This window comes from Rana temporaria, chromosome 4 (genome assembly GCF_905171775.1).
Source record: "Rana temporaria chromosome 4, aRanTem1.1, whole genome shotgun sequence".
NCBI classification, from domain to species: domain Eukaryota; kingdom Metazoa; phylum Chordata; class Amphibia; order Anura; family Ranidae; genus Rana; species Rana temporaria.
The window spans coordinates 289,819,578-289,838,077 of record NC_053492.1 but is presented as its reverse complement, the minus strand read 5'-3'; the positions used below and the strand labels follow the sequence as shown (position 1 = coordinate 289,838,077).

At 40.1% G+C, this 18,500-nt stretch overlaps 1 protein-coding gene across 15 annotated transcripts in view; it reads left to right on the top strand.

Moving 5' to 3' along the window:
• EPB41L2 (erythrocyte membrane protein band 4.1 like 2) overlaps nt 1-18,500 on the top strand; it is a 300,865-nt gene that overhangs the window by 233,588 nt on the left and 48,777 nt on the right. For all 15 annotated transcript variants that reach the window (XM_040350428.1, XM_040350424.1, XM_040350423.1 and 12 more), the window contains 2 exons: nt 1,829-2,001; nt 10,257-10,423. In XM_040350428.1, coding sequence (XP_040206362.1) covers nt 1,829-2,001; nt 10,257-10,423 — 340 coding nt within the window. The remainder of the gene's footprint in view (nt 1-1,828; nt 2,002-10,256; nt 10,424-18,500) is intronic.

The window sequence follows — 18,500 nt, the reverse complement described above, 5'->3', positions numbered from 1 at the left end:
GCTGGATTGCTTTCACAGGCAGTGGGAGGGGACGCCTCTCTGGGCCCTCCTGTGTGATTGTAGAGCTCGGGATCCAATTCGGTGCTTCCATCAGGTTACCACAGAGTCGTCTATGGACCAGATGGTCCCTGGCCATCTCTATGCTCCTGGGAAGCGACATGTCACTTCTGGGTTTGGCGATTTTTTTTTATTTATTTTTTTGATCTCCTGCTTTTCAGGCTAGAGGGGAGATTTCTCTATAAAAAGGACCTGTAATGCCTTATTTCTATCACACGGTAGGTTTACATTCCTTGTGATAGGAATAAAAGTGATTATTAAAAAAAAAAAAAAATTAAAGTGCCCCTGTCCCCTTTTGCTCACATACAGAAGTGAATGCATAGGTCATGCCCGCATATGTAAACAGCATTCGCACCACACGTGAGGTATTGTTACAACTGTTAAAACAAGAGCAATAATTCTAGCACTAGACCGCCTCTGTACCTCTAAACGAATGAACTGTAAAAAAAAAAAATGAAGCATCACTTTTTTGTAGATTTTTAAGTACTGTAGTTTGGCTATTCCACGGGCATCCCCAAATTTTAAAGCATGACCTTTTATATTTTAACAAAAAGTGGGTTATATGTTGTATTTTTAGCATTAGAAATTAATAATGTGTATTTTTTCCAAAAATATTGCGTTACAAAAATTTCTGCACAAATACGTTTTATGAGATAAAAAAATTGCAGAGCAGTGGTTCTCAATTCTTGTCCTCATGACCGACTAACAGGCCAGGGTTGCAACATAACTGATGGACATCAAAGGTGATACAATTTGCTGCTCAGTGATTGCAGTATGCCAGTCTGCATCTCCCTAAGGTAATACATAAAATCTGGCTTGTTAGTGGGTCCTGAGGACAGGAGTTGAGAACTACTGATCTAGAGAATAAAATGGCAATTGTTGCAATATTTTATGTCTCACGGTATTTGTGCAGCAGTGATTTAAACGCAACTTTTTGGGAAAAAGGACAAGTCAAATCACATGACAAGTCGTAGCCCATTGCCAGCAATGGCACTGTTCCAATCAGTGCGACCCTGACTTTGCGGCGCCGCATCGATTTTGCAAAAGTAGTTCCTGCATTACTTTTGCCAATTACAGGTGCGACCTCAATAGACCTCTATGCATGAAGCTACACAGATGTCTGTCAAGTAGCACCTAAAACATGCTGACCTGCTACTTTGGAATCGCTCTACGTCAAGTGAAGTAGCACGATTTCAAAGTAGCATCAGTGTGAACCAGGGTTAAAGGACTTGTGTCCCTGTAGAGCACCCAGGGCTCGAATTTCGGTGGATTCAGTGGGAATCAGCTGAAATATGAGCTGTCTATGCCCAGATTTAGGAAATTCTACACCCCAGACATACATTGCTTAGTTGAAAATGCTAAAGACCATTAAACAGAAAAGCTATGTTGCCAATAAATAACACCAGTTTTCTCTTAAGTGTTTGTAGTTTGCATGTCTGCTGCTACGGAGAGATGCTAAAACTCAAAGTAATTAATCTATTCCAATAATTTGTGACATTTACTCACAATTATTTACTTTAACTAATAACCGACAATTGGTGTCAACCCTAATGGCACTCCGGCTGCTCACAACTTCCTGTTTTTAATGTGATTTTAACCATAATTAGTTGATGTCCACAAGTAATCGGATGCAATGGCAAAGCAATTCTGTGTTATTTCCTGTACTAACTAGATTATAAAGTTGTGGTCTATACTAGGCAAGTAAAAAGTAAAAATTGCAAATGAGGGATAATTGTAAATTTAGCACTTACCAGCTGTAATTCTTTTGCAGGCTCTCCTCAATCGAGCAGCCACCAAAGGCCAAGTTCTTGACTCTGGGATCGAAGTTTCGTTATAGTGGTCGCACACAAGCTCAGACAAGAGATGCAAGTATGAGAATAGACAGACCTGCACCATATTTTGAGCGTACATCCAGCAAACGTGTCTCAAGGAGTCTTGATGGAGGTAACAGATTTGGAATTACCGTACATAATGCCTAAAAAAATGTTGCAACAGAGGATAAGTTGATCATGACAGGACTAATTGCGGAATAGAGGCGAGAGGAGGCAGGGTGAGAGTTTATGGGCAGAGAGGTAGGTAGGTGATTATAAGGGAGGGTCCTGAATAAGAACAGGAGTTGATTATGGACAAAGGGATAAGGGGAATCGGAGTTGGAACTAATTAAGACTGGGAAAGAAAAACAGCAGCTGACTATTGCGAGGAGACCTAGTGGTAGGTGATCTTGGAGGGATCAGGGAGAGTAGAACTGATTGTGGCTAGGAGTAGGGGGAGAGAGCTGATCATGGCAGAGAGGAGTGGGATGGGCGTCAAGAGCAATTTTGGATTGAGATGCCAAAGTGACAGCTGACTTTGCAGTGTGGTGGGGGAGTTACACCAGAAGTAAAGAGAAAAGTGTTTGTCTACTGTAATTGGGTCCCTCTAAACCTCCCTGCGCAGTTTTCCTCAGATACTTCAGTTCTCCACCACGGAAGAAGGTTAGTTCTGTATAAAGTAAAGGTACTAATTGGCTGCTTTGGGTATAGGTGTTACACAGGGATGTTCAACTTTTTGAAGTGATTTGTTAACCGGTCGTGGGTCACTATGAAATAAAATGGTTTTGAATTCTATAATGAGGATTTTAAATAACAATCAGGATCATCATTTTCTGTGGGACCAGTCCCAGTTAGGGTTTAATCAAAATCACTTTTTATTAACCAAATCACCATTAATCCCACTCTTGCGCTCAGGTGTGACCAGCCAAAAAAGTTCTTAACCTGTGTTGCGGTTTTCACTATATCGGGGTCTTGGCAGCCATCCCTTGAATTGCCAAAACAAGGACTATGGACAATCAAACCAAAAAACTGATCAGGCAAGCGCATGCCTCAGTAATGCAATAAACTTCTTTATTAAAGATAAAATGATACATAATGCACTTGCATGCTCCCGGAATGACACCAAGTGCATCACACAACTGTGAGAATCCACCTTCAGAACCCCTGTATGGATGCTACTAGCTGTAATTCACTTGGCTAAAGGCTCCTCTCCCTGTATCTATATGTTAGGAAAGAAAGAGAAGAGTGGGGAGTTGGCCACAATAGCAGATTGTATATGACAACCACCAGGAATATGGAGGACCGGCAATCATTCAGTAAAGAAGATGGTGTACCTGAAGGAGACTGTGCAGGTTGCCATATATTTATTATTTATACATATATATATATATATTTGAGGTTGGAGGCCATATCGGATGGCTCCAAGGGCCAGAGGTTGAGCATGCCTGGTGTAACATGTTATTCATACCACTTCAGGATTTAGTGCAACTTTCTTGAATCCTAAGGCTTAAAGTACACAGGACGTTTTACAACCTCCCCTGAAAGATTTAACTTGACAGATGGTAAATGACATTTAAAACCATCCATTTAGCTGCGTTTACGTGCCACGTTTAGCCGTGTTTTGTAGTTAGGAGCACTTTTTAAAAAGTGTTTTTTTTTTTTTTTTTTTTTTTTTCAAATAGTCAAAAATGTACCACCATCAAAAAGCCTGTAAATGAAATGCGACTAAATGCGAGTTACTGCGTTTACAAGCTGTTACAGGCATTTGGCGTTTCAAATGCCTCTGAACATTCGTCCTAAACGCATTTTTTTGCTTTCCAAAAAAATGCTTCTAAACTCTGCCTAGAACTTACTATAAACAACCCTGTGTACACGTACTGATAAAATAACATAGATGAGAGTTCAGGGGACACTGAAAAAAATGCCAAACTGCTCCTAAACATCTATTTACCAGCAGCAGTGTACATGAAGCCTGAAGCATTCCTCAGTTCCTGTCACTTTAAACAAGCAGCTTTAGTAGGCTTTTAACAACTTTTTTGGTTGTACAGAGGCTTACTGAAGCCTGCAAGCAGCTTGTTTAAAGGTGGTAACGCTCCTTTTCATGATCCTGCTTTAACTTTTTTAGACTGGGGGTGAATGATACTCTGTCAGGGGTAGGCAACCTCGGCCCGCCAGCTGTTTTGCAACTACAAGTTCCATGAGACATTACAAAACCTTGAAAATCACAGGTATGACTCCTAGAGGCAAGGGCATGATGGGATTTGTAGTTTCACCACAGCTAGAGTGCCGAGGTAGCCTACCCCTGCTCTAAGTGCTGGTTCACATTAGTGCTATTTGTGATGCAACTTGAATTGCATGACAAAGAATACTTTATATTCAATATGCTAGTTTTCATCAATGCTGAATAAAAAATAAATACAAAAAAAGCTTTATAAATGAATTGATAAAAGTTTGTTGTGCAGACTGTTCTTATACAAGTTGAAGCCTGTGTACAGGAAGCCTAAAAGTCAAGTTTGGCCCCGCTCCTTCTAACCATCCTGTTGGGTGTTTTTAATTTGCATCAATATTTTTGGATTTTGACATAGATTGACATGGTCTTCTTTAAAGAAGATGTAAAACCCTGAACTATGACAGCCCCAGCAACGAATATGTAAGGCATCATTGTGAGTTAAACAAAATCACACATGGCTTGTACAACTTAGGCCCCTAAATAAAATAAAATTGGATAAAAGTAGATGAGAGCAGAAGCTCATAACTGTCATTTGCAAATACTCTATACTTTTTCATGTACAAAATACTTTGAGGTTTTTGTATATCTTTACAGCACCAGGGTAAGTTTTTTTTTTTTTTTTTTTTTTTTTGTGTATTATGTATTGACCATATAAATAATGTACTTTGAGACTGCAACTAGAATACATGCTAGGAGTCTTTAAAAAAAAAAAGTGATTTGGATAACCAAGATATAATTTAAGCTGAATTGTCTAATACTATCTAGAACCAGCTGAATGTTTCTTCATCTATGATTCCTATCAAATATAACCTTTTTTTGATGAAAATGTAGACCAGATTGCTTGAATTAAATATATGCCCATAAATAATTTTAAGATGCATTGGGGGAAAAAAAAAAAAGCTTTGGTATTTGGGGCAGAAAACAAATACTGTATAACGTAGATGGCAAAAAATGTTGTGCTATGGTGCCACCTACAGGAAAAATGCCATCATTGTTCTGCTGTACAGGAAAATGTTTCAAATTATACATTCTATAAACTATTATTTTTACAAACTTTAAACATATACAGGTATTTGTACAAAGCTATTTGTATTTGACTTCTGTTTTGGAATTCACTTTGCGTTTCAGTATATCATCTGTACAGAAAAGTAGTAAGGACTGTTCCATAACCTCTGTGATAACTTGCAAAAACACTGACTGACAATTATTTTAGAGACATTGATGAAAGTGTTACAGATTTGTTGCAAAATGGAGTGGGAAGGTGGATCCATTTAGAATAAAAGAAACTATAAATCGTAAAAACATTTTTGGAGTGAAAGCACATAAATCAATCTTGAATTTAAAATCCTTTCCGTGCATATCTGTGAAAAATATAAAAGTCCTCAAGTCTCTACTTTTTAAAACCCACATTCTTTTCTCCTCCAAATGAGATACAACTCTCCATCACCACTACTAGGTGCAACCCCAAGGGGACAGAACTCGCAGAATGTAAATGACCAGTTTTACAAATAAGGTGGTCTTCTAAAAGGTGTAAAAAGGGGAAATCACAGTGAAGTATCTTGTATTAATTAAAAGAAGGTGAATACTTACAAAACAGAAATGCTTTCCCAGCACTGAGGGCTAAATCCCTCAAACAACTATAGGTGGAGCGCACAGACTGGCCCAGAGCCCCTCCTCCTGTAACCTACATCCACCTCCTCTGCATGTAATGATGTCCTTTGGGCAACGTTTTAGTACTGGTTTTCAGTGGCTTAGCATTAGAATATTCACAAATGCTCTACAGATACTTGCAAATCTGCCACTAAGCCTAGACAATAACAAACTTTCCAAGTTGACTCCCTTGAGCAAAAATTTACCTGGTTGGTCCCTGCCGTAAAGGAATAATGTCCAACATTTATAAAGTATTCACCACCACTCCTTACAAAATTTGTATAAACATCCTTAAATTCAAAAATGAGAGAAGACTCAGGCAAAAGCTACATGTGGAAACCTGGGTAAGCTAGTCACAAGCCACTAAAAGCTTCATTTGAACCCTTGATGAGGAAAATCACTAAGTTTTTTTTTCCAAACACTGGATGTCTCCATGTTATTTAACAGCCAGTGGCCGGTGGTGTTGTCGTACAAAGGAATTGGGGTGTTTCCAACACATAGAAACTGCCAATGTCCGCTTCTCGTACCTTACTGGAAATCTGTTCATTTCCATGTAAATTTTATATTTAATAACTGCATTCCCCTTTCTCTCAAGTCTTGCCTCCTGGGTTTATCACCACCTGGCTTCTCTAAATGGGCCAAAAGACTATCGCACATACTCACTACAGCTATATGCCTAATAGCCCTAGAAATTCTGCAAAAAGCACTGAGCCACCATCCCTCATAGAACTCTACACCAGAATTAGAGACCTTAAACTAATGAGGAACCTTGGAACACACTGCCATGACACCCTTGAACAGTTCTAGGGCTGCAACTAATGATTATTTTCATAATCGATTAGTTGGCCGATTATTGTTGCGATTAATCGGAATATAGCCTTTAAAAAAATATTTGCATTTTTTTTTTTTTTTTGGGCCAATTTGTTGTTGGGCAGATTACAAAACACAAATTGCCGCATAAACACATTACATGCTTTTTTTGCAGCTTCTCCATTGAAGTATAATTGAACCAAAAAAAAAATAGCACTGTTTTGCGTTACAAAAGTCCTTGCCCTTTCCAAATACGCAGCAGCTGAAAAAAATCATGTGTCCCATAGGAAAACATTTAAATGCACTGTAGTCTGTTACTGCAAAAAGCACCAAAAAACAGAGGTGTGAACCAGGCCTGAGATGTTTAGTAACATAATGGGGTTAAAAAAACAAAAATAAGTACAAAAAGAGCAAATAATCGCTACTGTAAGGGGTTCATTTTTTTACTGTGGGACAGTAAAAATATTTACAGTAGCGATTTGCTTTTTTGTACTATAAAGGGCTAATTTTAGTTTTTTTAACCCCATTATGTTACTGCCTGATTAATCGATTATGAAATTAATCTATTACAATTTACATAATCGATTACTTGTCGATTAATCGATTACTTTCGGCCCTAAACAGTTCAGTAAAGTCTGGAAGCTGTGGCACCTCATGGAAGACTTGGCACAATGTGAGACCCTACTATAATGGTACTTGATCTTTCACTAACCAGAGGCTTGTGCTGTGTTCCTGGTACACTGACCTAATTAGAATGGTACCTTTTTTAAGAGTTTTTTTTTTTTTCTGTTTTCTCTTATCCTATTCCTATTTGATTCTTTCTTTACCTAAAATATGGATATCCAACTAATATTTTAAGGCTGGTAATACACGGGAAAAAAATTCCTTTCCCACAATTGGGGGTTGCAGGAATAAGATTTTGCTTTATTCCACCATTAATACAGATGGTGTTGATGTGGCAATCCCTCCTGCCAGGGCATTGCCTTCTCCCGGCGGGGAAGGGTGGGAGGAGACATCCCCGCTGGGAGAAGACCGTGATTATCGCTGGTGGCTATAGTAGCCTCTTGCGATAGTGAATCCGGCAGACTGGTTGTAACCAAGTTGATCAATCAACTTCGTGCATTCAGCCTGCCCTTTATTGGTTCGAATCTCGGCCCATGTATGGCTGGTCTAAGATTGCCAGCCATGAACCTGTGGTTATCGGTAACCTAAATAATTCTGAGCAAGGTGTATTGACAAAGCTTGCGCTACACTTCTGTTTTCAGCTGTAGATTGTTATCTAGAAATTACTACATTTCTGAATTGAATAAGTACAGCAAAACCTTGGATTGAAGGTAACTTGGTCTGAGAGTGTTTTGCAAGTCGAGTAAAAATTTTTTTTTTATATATATAAACAAGCGATGTCTTGATATACAAGTAGCGTCATGTCACAACTGAGTGTAACTGAGAAGAGGTGCCTCAAAGTGTAGCAATATGGTTACATTTAATGAAGGTGCAACATTTAGCAACTCACATGGTTGATGATTAAAACAGGCACATCTAAGTATGCAGGGATCCGGGCTAAAGTTGTCCACATAGACCATCCTCTGCATCGATATAGATGGCATCCCTTCCACGCTGTGCTTCACGAGTAATTCAAGCCTTGCTTTAAGATTGCTCTACTGCAGGATAGTCTTCCCGTTAACGATTGCCAACTGACAGCGGCGAGAGCCAGCGGTGCAGAGAATGGTCAGAATGTGGACAGCTTTACCTCAGATGCCTGCATACTTGGACGTGCCCCTTTTAATCATCAACCATGTGAGTTGCTAAATGTTGTACCTTCATTAAATGTAACCATATGGCTACACTTGGAGGCGCCTCTCCTCCTTTTTTTTTTATTTTATTTCTGTAGCTCTGAATTTTGCTCCTAATCCTATTGTGGGGGCTGCCATTTGTGGATGGACATTTTATGGTTGCACAATCCCATTGCTATAAACTAAAGGACTTCTGGTTGTGGAACAAATCATCCGAGTTTCTATTGTTTGTTATGGGGAAATTCGATATACAAGTGCTTTGGATTACAGGCATGTTTCCAAAACGAATTATGCTCCCAATCCAAGGTTTTACTGTACTGTTCTTTCTAGGCGTGTTCATGCCAGAATTAGAACACACCTTATTGCATCAGCCTTATTTATTCTCATTTATAGAATATTTCTCTCTTGTTTGGGAATGCGCCTACGAATACCGGACCCCAAGTCCATAGTTAATCCAGAGAAATACAAAAAAAACCTTTAGCGCTTTTCTCCACTGGCTGCACATATCGAATGCTTTTAAATGTTTTGAAAATGCATCTCGCAGTTAGGGATGGGCGAACGGTTCAGCCCGCGCATAAGTTCGGGCCGAACTTTGGGTTGGGGGGGGGGGGGGGGGGGGGTTAGCGAACACTGAACAATATGCTGAGTTTCAAAAGCTGTGAAACCCCGTTAGTCTATGGGACACGAACATGAAAAATCAAAAGTGCTAGTTTTAAAGGCTTATATGTATGGTATTGTCATAAAAAGTGCTTGGGGACCTGGGTCCTGCCCCAGGGGACATGTATCAATGCAAAAAAAAGTTTTAAAAAAGGTAGTTTTTTCAGGAGCAGTGATTTTAATAATGCTTAAAGTCAAACAAAAGTAAAATATTCCTTTAAATTTCATACCTGGGGTGTCTATAGTATGCCTGTAAAGTAGCGCATCCCCCCCCCCCTTGAACCGTAGCAGGCCACATGCCCTCAACATGGGGAGCATGTCCCCATGTTGATGGGGACAAGGACCTCATCCCTACAACCCTTGCCTGGTGGTTGTGGGGGTCTGCGGGCGGCTTATCAGAATCTGGAAGCACCCTTTTACAAAGGGGACCCCCAGATCCTGCCCCCCATGTGAATTGGTAACGGGGTGTGAAACAGTGTCTCCCCGCAGTGATGTAGTCCCAAGGGAGGGGGCGAGCACGCTGACTAACCCCCAGCCAGAACGGCAGAGTTGATGGAGGCAAGCTTACTGAGGAGAAACGTGAGAAATTCAGACAAAGGAAAAAAAAAACATTTAGAAGGGAAATTTAAGGAAAAGGTTAGTGAATCAACAATGCACTAGCTTAAAGGAACCTATTTAGAAAATAAAAAACAAACCTTTACAACCCCTTTAAACCAATCGCTTCTTGCTTTTCTTTTTTTTTTGGACAAGCTGCAAACCTCTGCAATGCTTCTACTTCAATTTGTACTGTACCAATAATGGGGCACTATTCCTCCCTCTAAAATCAATGATGGGATATAATTTACTGAGACTGACGCCGAAGATGTTTCTACTCCCACTTTCCACATTCTGGCCCCCTTAAAACCCAAAGGACAGTAAACTGGCCCTTCATTTAGAAAGTTTGGAGACCCTTGCTTTATACTTTTACAGCATAAAACAGAATATTCGCCCATTATATAGTCTGGTTTAGTGCAGGCTTGGACAGCTTGAATTTTGGCCATTGAGCCTGCACATCTACTCTAACAACCTTGATAATGCTAAACAGTGATTATATCTGACCAGATGAAATTCAAGCTGTCTTGGGGGTCTTTACTAGTGGTCATTGCTTAATGGAAAAGAGTAAGCATGCACAAGTTACAGCCTGATTTTAATTACTTTTTCAGTCTTACAATGTTTTTTTTTTTTTGTTTTTTTTTTGTCTATTTTAAGCTCCGATGGGAAGCATCACAGACCAGAGTCTGCTGAAAAACGTCCCTGATGATAAAGTAGTCGGTGCTATTGATGGTGTTGTCTCAGGATCAGAGGGTGTGACGCTTGAACCTCATGATGGAAAAGCACATATTGGCACTGGATTTGCACTCACCAATGATTCCAAGGTAAGGTTACTGAAGACTTGTTTGCTGTAATATATATTGTTCAGGAAGCTTTAAGTTTAATTCCTTGGCTCCGAGCGCATACAAACATGCAGCCTCTCGGCAGCCAGGCTATGGCACTGAGCAGCTGCATATTTGCGTGCAATATCACCAGTAGAGCTGTGCCCAGCTAAATTAAAGCTCCCATTCATAGCGTGCGATCGGGGGCTTGCCAATTATGGGGCAGCCAATCACGACAGTCACATGACAGTAAGCCCTGCCTCCCGGCATACTAAACCCATTAAAGGGCCTGCGGGCACCAGCTCCAGTTGCTGGCAGTTCATCTAGGAGTTTGGAGCCGATGACCCTTGCCAATCACTACAGCTATTACAAAAGCAAGCAGAGTCTTGCTTCCCCATCTGCACTCTGTGTAATGTTAAATAGGTTCTGAGATTTTACCATTTACCGCTAGATATTAAATGTTGGTAGGTGCTAAAACCTACTTATATTTGCCCAAAACAGAAATAGTTTTTAGGAAAGGTGAACCTTTAAAAGATAAAAAAATCATTACACTTTGGTACGTTATATATGGAATTTTGTGAAATGGGGGCTAAAAAATGTGGTGTCCAGGAAATGGGCCTCAATCTTGGCGCTGTGTGTGTGTATATGTATATATGTGTGTGTGTGTGTGTGTGTATATATATGTATGTGTATATGTGTGTATATATATATATGTATATATATATATATATATATATATATAGTGTGTGTGTATATGTATGTGTATATATGTATGTATGTGTATATATATATATATGTATGTGTGTGTGTGTGTGTGTGTGTATGTATATATATATATATATATATATATATATATATATATATATATATATATATATATATATATATATATATATATATATATATATATATATAATAAAAATGTGTGTGTGTGTGTTCTAGTATTCTAGAATCGCTCTCCCAGCACAAAGCCCGAGCTGTTAAGGATAGCCCCAGCATCTCCTACTAATGATCCGGACATGGGGGAACCAGATCCTGAACACTCAATGTGAGCATTCACATTATATCCTGCCCTAATGTTGTTCCTTCTTTGTGAAGAGAAGAAACAGACTACTGCTCTAGAGGAGGAAAAGATAGTGTAACTATTCCTTGCTAGAGAAGTTTACAAAAACTAAATGCGGTAACAGACGGCCGCTCTGCGATTTGGCCCTGGTCGTGATGGGGTGAATTTTATTTCCAGCATATGGCTGACAAGCCCCCTGTGTGATGGCATGGACATGTTCTCTTTGAGGAGACATTAAGGGTCTGTAGGACACCTAATATCTCCCCAGTCCTCCGCAGAGCCTGGGAAAAGCTGCAGGGGGGTTTGTCACATTTTGAGGATACTGTAAAAGTGATCAGGCAGCTCTATAGCCACTTGGATCACTTTTACATGAAATCTGGGAGCTGGCTGTGAAAACAATGCCACGCTCAGGGCAGCAGCAGCATGCATGTTAACAGCGTGAATTTAAATTTCAGGACATTTATAAACGTACCTTGGTAGGGGGTTAAAACAACCTAAAACCCAAAAACAAAAAATGTTTTTTAAGTTTTTTTTTTTTTGTTTTTTTATTATTATTTTCACCCGTTTGATCTGGCCAGTGTGTTATTTTTCAGCCTTCTTTTTTTAAAAGCCAGACTCCGCTTAACTCCGGTTTGCTCAGTGGGGGATCTGTCCACTGATCCTCTGTAGAGCAGGACAGGTGGATGACCTTGTCCGCATCTGCTCCATTTCTGTGGTGCAGACACGAACACAGCCCACTTTGCTCCTTGTGTGGCCAGGTTTAAATAGGCTGGCTGTCTATTTACAACCAGCTGCAGTCCTATCTGATCCGCTAGAAAACAAGTCCGTTTACACCGGCCTCGCCATAAAAGTGAATGGAGGGTCCAATCTGCTCTGCCTGTCTATTTTTCAGGCGAACCTGATCTGACCCTCAATTCACTTCTATGGTGAGGGAGATGTAAAAGGACCGATCGTGTGAAGGGGGCTCAACGGATCAAACTGTCTACTAAAAGTATCAAATAGGGCTGAGACAAACCATTTATGACTGACAGGGGTGCTTTCAAATGGTTGGCTTTTTTCTTTTATGTAAATCTCTTTTCTCAAAAGGAAAATAGAAAAAAGGAACTCTTGCATGTGCTTTAAAAAGTTAGCTGGAGTTTAGCTATACTTCGTTAGTCAAGTCCACTTCTAAAACTGTAAAAAAAGAAAGAAAGAAAGCTATTTGTTTTTTCATATGAATACACACAAGTTTTCCCCTTCATTTCTGTTTTAAACGGAATGGGTTTTTGCAAGGAGGGCTCGCATATAGTTTAAGAATTTCACAAATCTAGAACTGGTTGAAATGGTGTTTTTAAATGTTTCCCTGGAGTTTTAATTTAAGTTGCCTAGTTTTAAACATCAGTTTTGATGAATATTCCTTTTTCTTGTTCTCATTTGTTCGCATTGACAATTGTCTTAAATATGCGTTTCACAAAGGCTCCAGAGCTTGTTAGAGTATTTATTGTACCTAAACAAACCTCACCATGAAGACAGGAGAGCCTGTAAGCCACTAATGTGGATTATTTTAAACGTGCATACCCTGGAGAACTGTAAAATCCATTAATAAAAAAGGAAACCTTGTGACACAACTGTGTCTCTGCCTAGCGAATGCCATTCACCAAAACTCTGACCTGAAAGATGTGCATTCGGTAAGCCATACATTATGCAATTTTCTTTCCTTCAGTGCCTGCCCATAGATGGATCAAAATTTGTATGGTTCCCTCTGAACCAGCTGCATTCTGATCTGTCTATGGCCAGCCTTAACCTGGGTACCCACGCTGGGTTGTATGAAAAAGTGACAGCTCTGGTCGGAACTACTGTACTAACCATACAAGGTTAGTTCAGCGCTCTCCACCACGTTGCTGTTGGGTTCTGACGGGGGCGGCCCCCCTGCCAGAACAGTGTGATCATTGGCTCAGAGCGCTGATCGGGTTTGTGCTCAGAATCGCTGGCAAAAAACAATATCTGGATGATGCCTCTACCATTTGACGGCCTGCGGTATGGAAGTGGTTTAAAAAAAGTTAGTTATATTTCCGGCATGTGCCATGAATGTAACTGTCACACTGGCTGTGCTCCCAACCAAACTGTCCAACCATCCAATGGCTGGTGTCAACTAATCACATGTGCAGCATCATGGCAGTTGAAGATTAAACAGAGGCCAAGATGGCAGCTTCATTGGCTGAAAACGATAATAGGGTTTACTTTCACTTTAAGCAGACCTAATGAGGAACTAGTCTCTCCTAGTTCTCCTTCAGGCTCTTCTCACCTAGCGACAACTAACTACTTGGATATGTAGATTGACATTTTGTAGTAATGACCACTCCCTTTTCCCTGGCCCCTTTACATTTCACCCTTACATTTTGCTTTTGGCAAGGGAATCTCTTGGCCAATATATGAATGGGGCCAAGCATACAGTACTGTGCAGGAAGCTGTCACGTACATGGCAGTTTTCTAGAACAGACATGTCCCACTATGATTAGTGGTGTATCTCTGTACACTAGCTCAGAGTTGGTCTTAATTACTGTTGGTTTCCTAAATCCGAGAACTTGCAATAATGCCTTTTGCATCTGCCACAGTGACCGGTTCTAAAAGTGTCTGTAGTAGGAACTACCTGAATTGTTTGCACAAAGCCACAAGGAATTGGTTCAAAACTAAAAACCTTTGTCTTCAGAATGGTCCAATCAAATCCTGGACCTCAATCCAGTTGAGAATCTGTGGCACCATCAGTCCAAATCCAACCAGACTAAAAATTGCATGTTACGGATGTAAATCAAATGCTAGCTTTCCAGTCGAATCAAATTTAATTTCAGGTTGTAACCCTGCAAAATGTATAACTTTTCCAAGGAGATGAATGTAAAGACCTATAATCTCTAACTCTAGGTAGCTAGATGAGCCAAAGGGTAAAGGTTTATTCAGACTAAACTAACTTCTCTTTAAATCCTTCATGTTTTGTATACTACACTAATATATTTACTGTATATAAAATGTCATGCCAATCACCAGCACTGCATTGCTTTTATTTGAAATAAGTATATATCAATGCACATTTGAGTTTGAAGCTATTATATCGATCCATGGAGCCTAGGAGTCACATTAAGAAGTAATTTGCATCGCTGCAAAAGAAATGGCTGCAAAACAGGTGGCAGTTGTAAGTGTTTAGGTTTATTGGCTGCAACTCATGGTTCTTTTCCTGATCCGACACTGTAGTTTAACCCAAAGTTAATTCTGTGAATTCTTTCACGTTTATATGGAACCAGTATTGATAAACATCCAGTTGTGGATTTCTAATGCAAGTGACATCTGCTGTCTTTGCTTTTAGATCTCATTAATACGTACTGTATATGTGTCCTTATAGTTTCACTTGTATACACTTTCCTTGCATAACATGCTTAGTACAGTGAGGCAAAAAAGTATTTGATCCCCTCCTGATTTTGTACGTTTGCTTACTGACAATGAAATGATCAGTCTATAATTTTAATTGTAGGGTTTTTTTTAACAGTGAGAGACATAATAACAAAAATATCCAGAAAAATGTGTTTCCAAAAAGTTATAAATCGATTTGCATTTTAATGAGTGTAATAAGTAGTTGATCCCCTATCAATCAGCAAGATTTCTGGCCCCCCGGTGTCTTCTATACGGGTAATTAGCTGGGATTGGGAGCATTCTCTTAGGCTGGGTTCATACAGGTACCACATACACTCCAACTTTGGGAGCACATGTCCCATGATGTGTGTAAATCAATGATTCTCTACGAGGTCTTTCTTAACTGGTCTGACTTTGAAAAAGGTTCCTGTACTACTTTGGTCCTACTTGAGCCCATTGAATATCATTTGAAGTCGGATCAAAGTCAGATCCTTGTCCTATCCATCTGGCTTGTGACATCCGACATGGTGATTACAGAAGCAGTGAAAGGAATTTGTCAAACTGGGATTGTTTTGATAGACTGACTTGTCCTTTGACCAATCTCAAAGTCGGAGCAAAATCTTATCCTGTTCAAGTCAGATGGAAGTAGGACCAAAGTAGGACGATGTTGCAGGGCAAAGTAAGATGAGTGTCGTACAACAGCCATGTCCTACCAGTGTGAACCCAGCCTTAAAGGGGTTGTAAAGGTTTATTTTTTAAATAGGTTCCTTTAAGCTAGTGCATTGTTGGTTCACTTACCTTTTCCTTCCATTTCCCTTTTTTTTTTTGTTTTTCTTTGTCTGAATTTCTCACTTCCTGTTCCTCCTCAGTAAGCTGTTCTGGCTGACTTTCCACCGCTCGGATGATGGGACCAAGCTTACTGAGGAGAAACAGCAAGTGAGAAATTCAGACAAAGAAAAATAACATTTAGAAGGAAAAGGTTGGTGAACCAACAATGCACTAGCTTAAAGGAACCTATTTAGAAGATAAAAAACAAATCTTTACAACCCCTTTAAAGGGATTGCTCCCTGCAAAATTTCACCTTGTGGAGTTTCATTGATCATGAGAACACTGAGGAAATGGCACACAACTACACAGGAGAATGTTTTCAATGATCAAGGACTGAAATCCTGCTGTGCCCACAAGGTTCCGCTGCTCAAGAAAGCACATGTATAGGCCCGTCTGAAGCTTGCTAATGAAGATCTGAAGGATTCGGAGGTGAACTGGGTGAAAGTTTTTTGTGGTCAGATGACCCGAAAATCAAGCTCTTTGGCCATGTTTGGAGGAGGAGGAATGCTGCCTATTACCCCTAAGAACACCATCCCTACTGTCAAATATGGAGGTGGAAACATTATGCTTTGGGGGTGTTTTTCTGCTAAGGGGACAGGGAAACTTCACTGCATCAAAGGGACAATGGAAGGGGCCACGTACCATCAAATCTTGGGTGAGAACCCCCTTCCCCCAGCCAGGGCATTGAAAATGGGTCGTGGATGGGTATTCCAGCATGACAATGACCCAAAACACACAGCCAAGGCAGCAAAGGAGTGGCTCAAGAAGAAGCACATTAAGGTCTTGGAGTGGCGTAGCCAGTCTCCAGACCTTAATCCCATAGAAAATATGTGGAGGGAGCTGAAGGTTCGAGTTGCCAAATGTCAGCCTCGAAACCTTAATGACTTGGAGAGGATCTGCAAAGAGGAGTGTAACAAAATCCCTCTTGAGATGTGTGCAAACCTGGTGGCCAACTACAAGAAACGTCAGACCCCTGTGATGTCATGTTTTGCGAAGGGTTCAAATACTTATTTCACGCAAATTGCAAATCAATTCATGATTTGATATCTTTTTCTGGATTTTTTTTGTTCTGTCTCACTGTTACAATAAACCTGGTTATTTCTTTGTCAATGGGCAAACGTACACAATCGGCAGGGGATCAAATACTTTTTTCCCTCATTGTATTTTACTGCACAAAGCATGGCTTTGACTTCTGTTTCTGCCAGCTGTCCTTTTAACTTGTGTCTTTAGTTGGTGTAATTTGATTGGACTGCTCTTCAGCTGAAAATAGAATTTCCTTCTGCTAGTGTAGTGTTACCCTACCCTTGCTACGTGTCTTGCATGTCCATGCTGCATTTTTTGAAAATTATTGTTAGAGGCTCATAAATGCCAGTTTCTACAGTCAGTAGAGAAATACACTTTTTGCATTGGTAAGAACATTTAAATCCCAATTGAAGTTCAGCTGAAAACAGTAAGGTGTCAATCTTTCAATGTCAGTCTGGCATTAAAACCACTGAAATACTTAACTACTGAAATATACTGTATACGTGTATGGCCATCAAGAATAGGTTAAAGCAGAGTTCCACCCAAAAGTGGAACTTCCACTTTAAGCACTCCTTGCCCCCTTACATGCCAAATTTGGCATGTAATTTTTTGGGGGAGGGGGAGTGGGTAACTTCTTTTTAAAGGGACTTCCTGTCCCATTTCCTCCTTCCGCTTCTCGGCTGCCTAGGTGGCGACTCCTCTCCCCCCTAGACGGCCACCCCCTCTGCAATCTTCTGGGACATGTCACAGATCCCAGAAGATTGCCTGGCCAATAGCAGAGCGCAGCACGACTTGCGCATGCACAGTTTGCGCCCGGCTGCGAAGCCGTAAGCTGTCACGACCGGGTGCGCACAGTTTCTGTGACGTCGTAGCTACTGACTTTTTAATAAACAAATGGGTGGAACTCTGCTTTAAACACCAATAGTATAAAATATAGTGCCCTGCTCTAAATGTCAGAAAAGGACTGCATCTGTCTATGTCGAAGTAGTAGTCTCTCTGCAATGGTCGAACATGCTCTATTTATTCAGACTTACAGCTCTGCACCAACAAGGCTCACACTCCTATTCAGTTGCATAGCTGTAGGGCTGACCAAGGGGTGTGCTGAACTGCTGCAGAGAAGACCACTGCTTTCACACACAGAGCAGTGGTCCTCATCTGTAGCTTAGAGCACAGCATTTTATGTTGGCACTCTGGGTGCTTTACAAGTAAAAACATTCACAACTTACTGTTTTCTCCACCCTATTTTCAGCTGAACTTCCTTTTGAATGTTAAAAGAAACCCTTAATAACTGCTTCAGCCCCAGGAGGTTTTACCCCCTTCCTGACCAGAGCACTTTTTAAATTTTTTGGCACTGTGTCGCTTTAACTGACAATTGCATTGTCGTGCGACACTGTACCCAAACGTCCTTTTTCCCCCCAAAAAATAGATCTTTCATCCAGTGGTATTTGATCACCTCTGCGGTTTTTGCGTAAACAAAAAAAGCGTACATTTTGGGAAAAAAAGATTTTTAATATATATATATATATATATATATATATATATATATATATATATATATATATATATATATATATATATATATATATATATATATATATATATATATTCCCCCAGAGGTGCCATTGTGCCGCAGTATATCTGCGTGACAGTCGGCAACTGGTTAAAACATATTACTACATATATAAAAATTAAAGCCCAACTTCACTTGACATTTTTTCTTTTGCAGTGGGGCTGTGCCCCCACTTCAAGGGTAAACTGCTTGATTAGGTCTCAGGAGCATGGAAA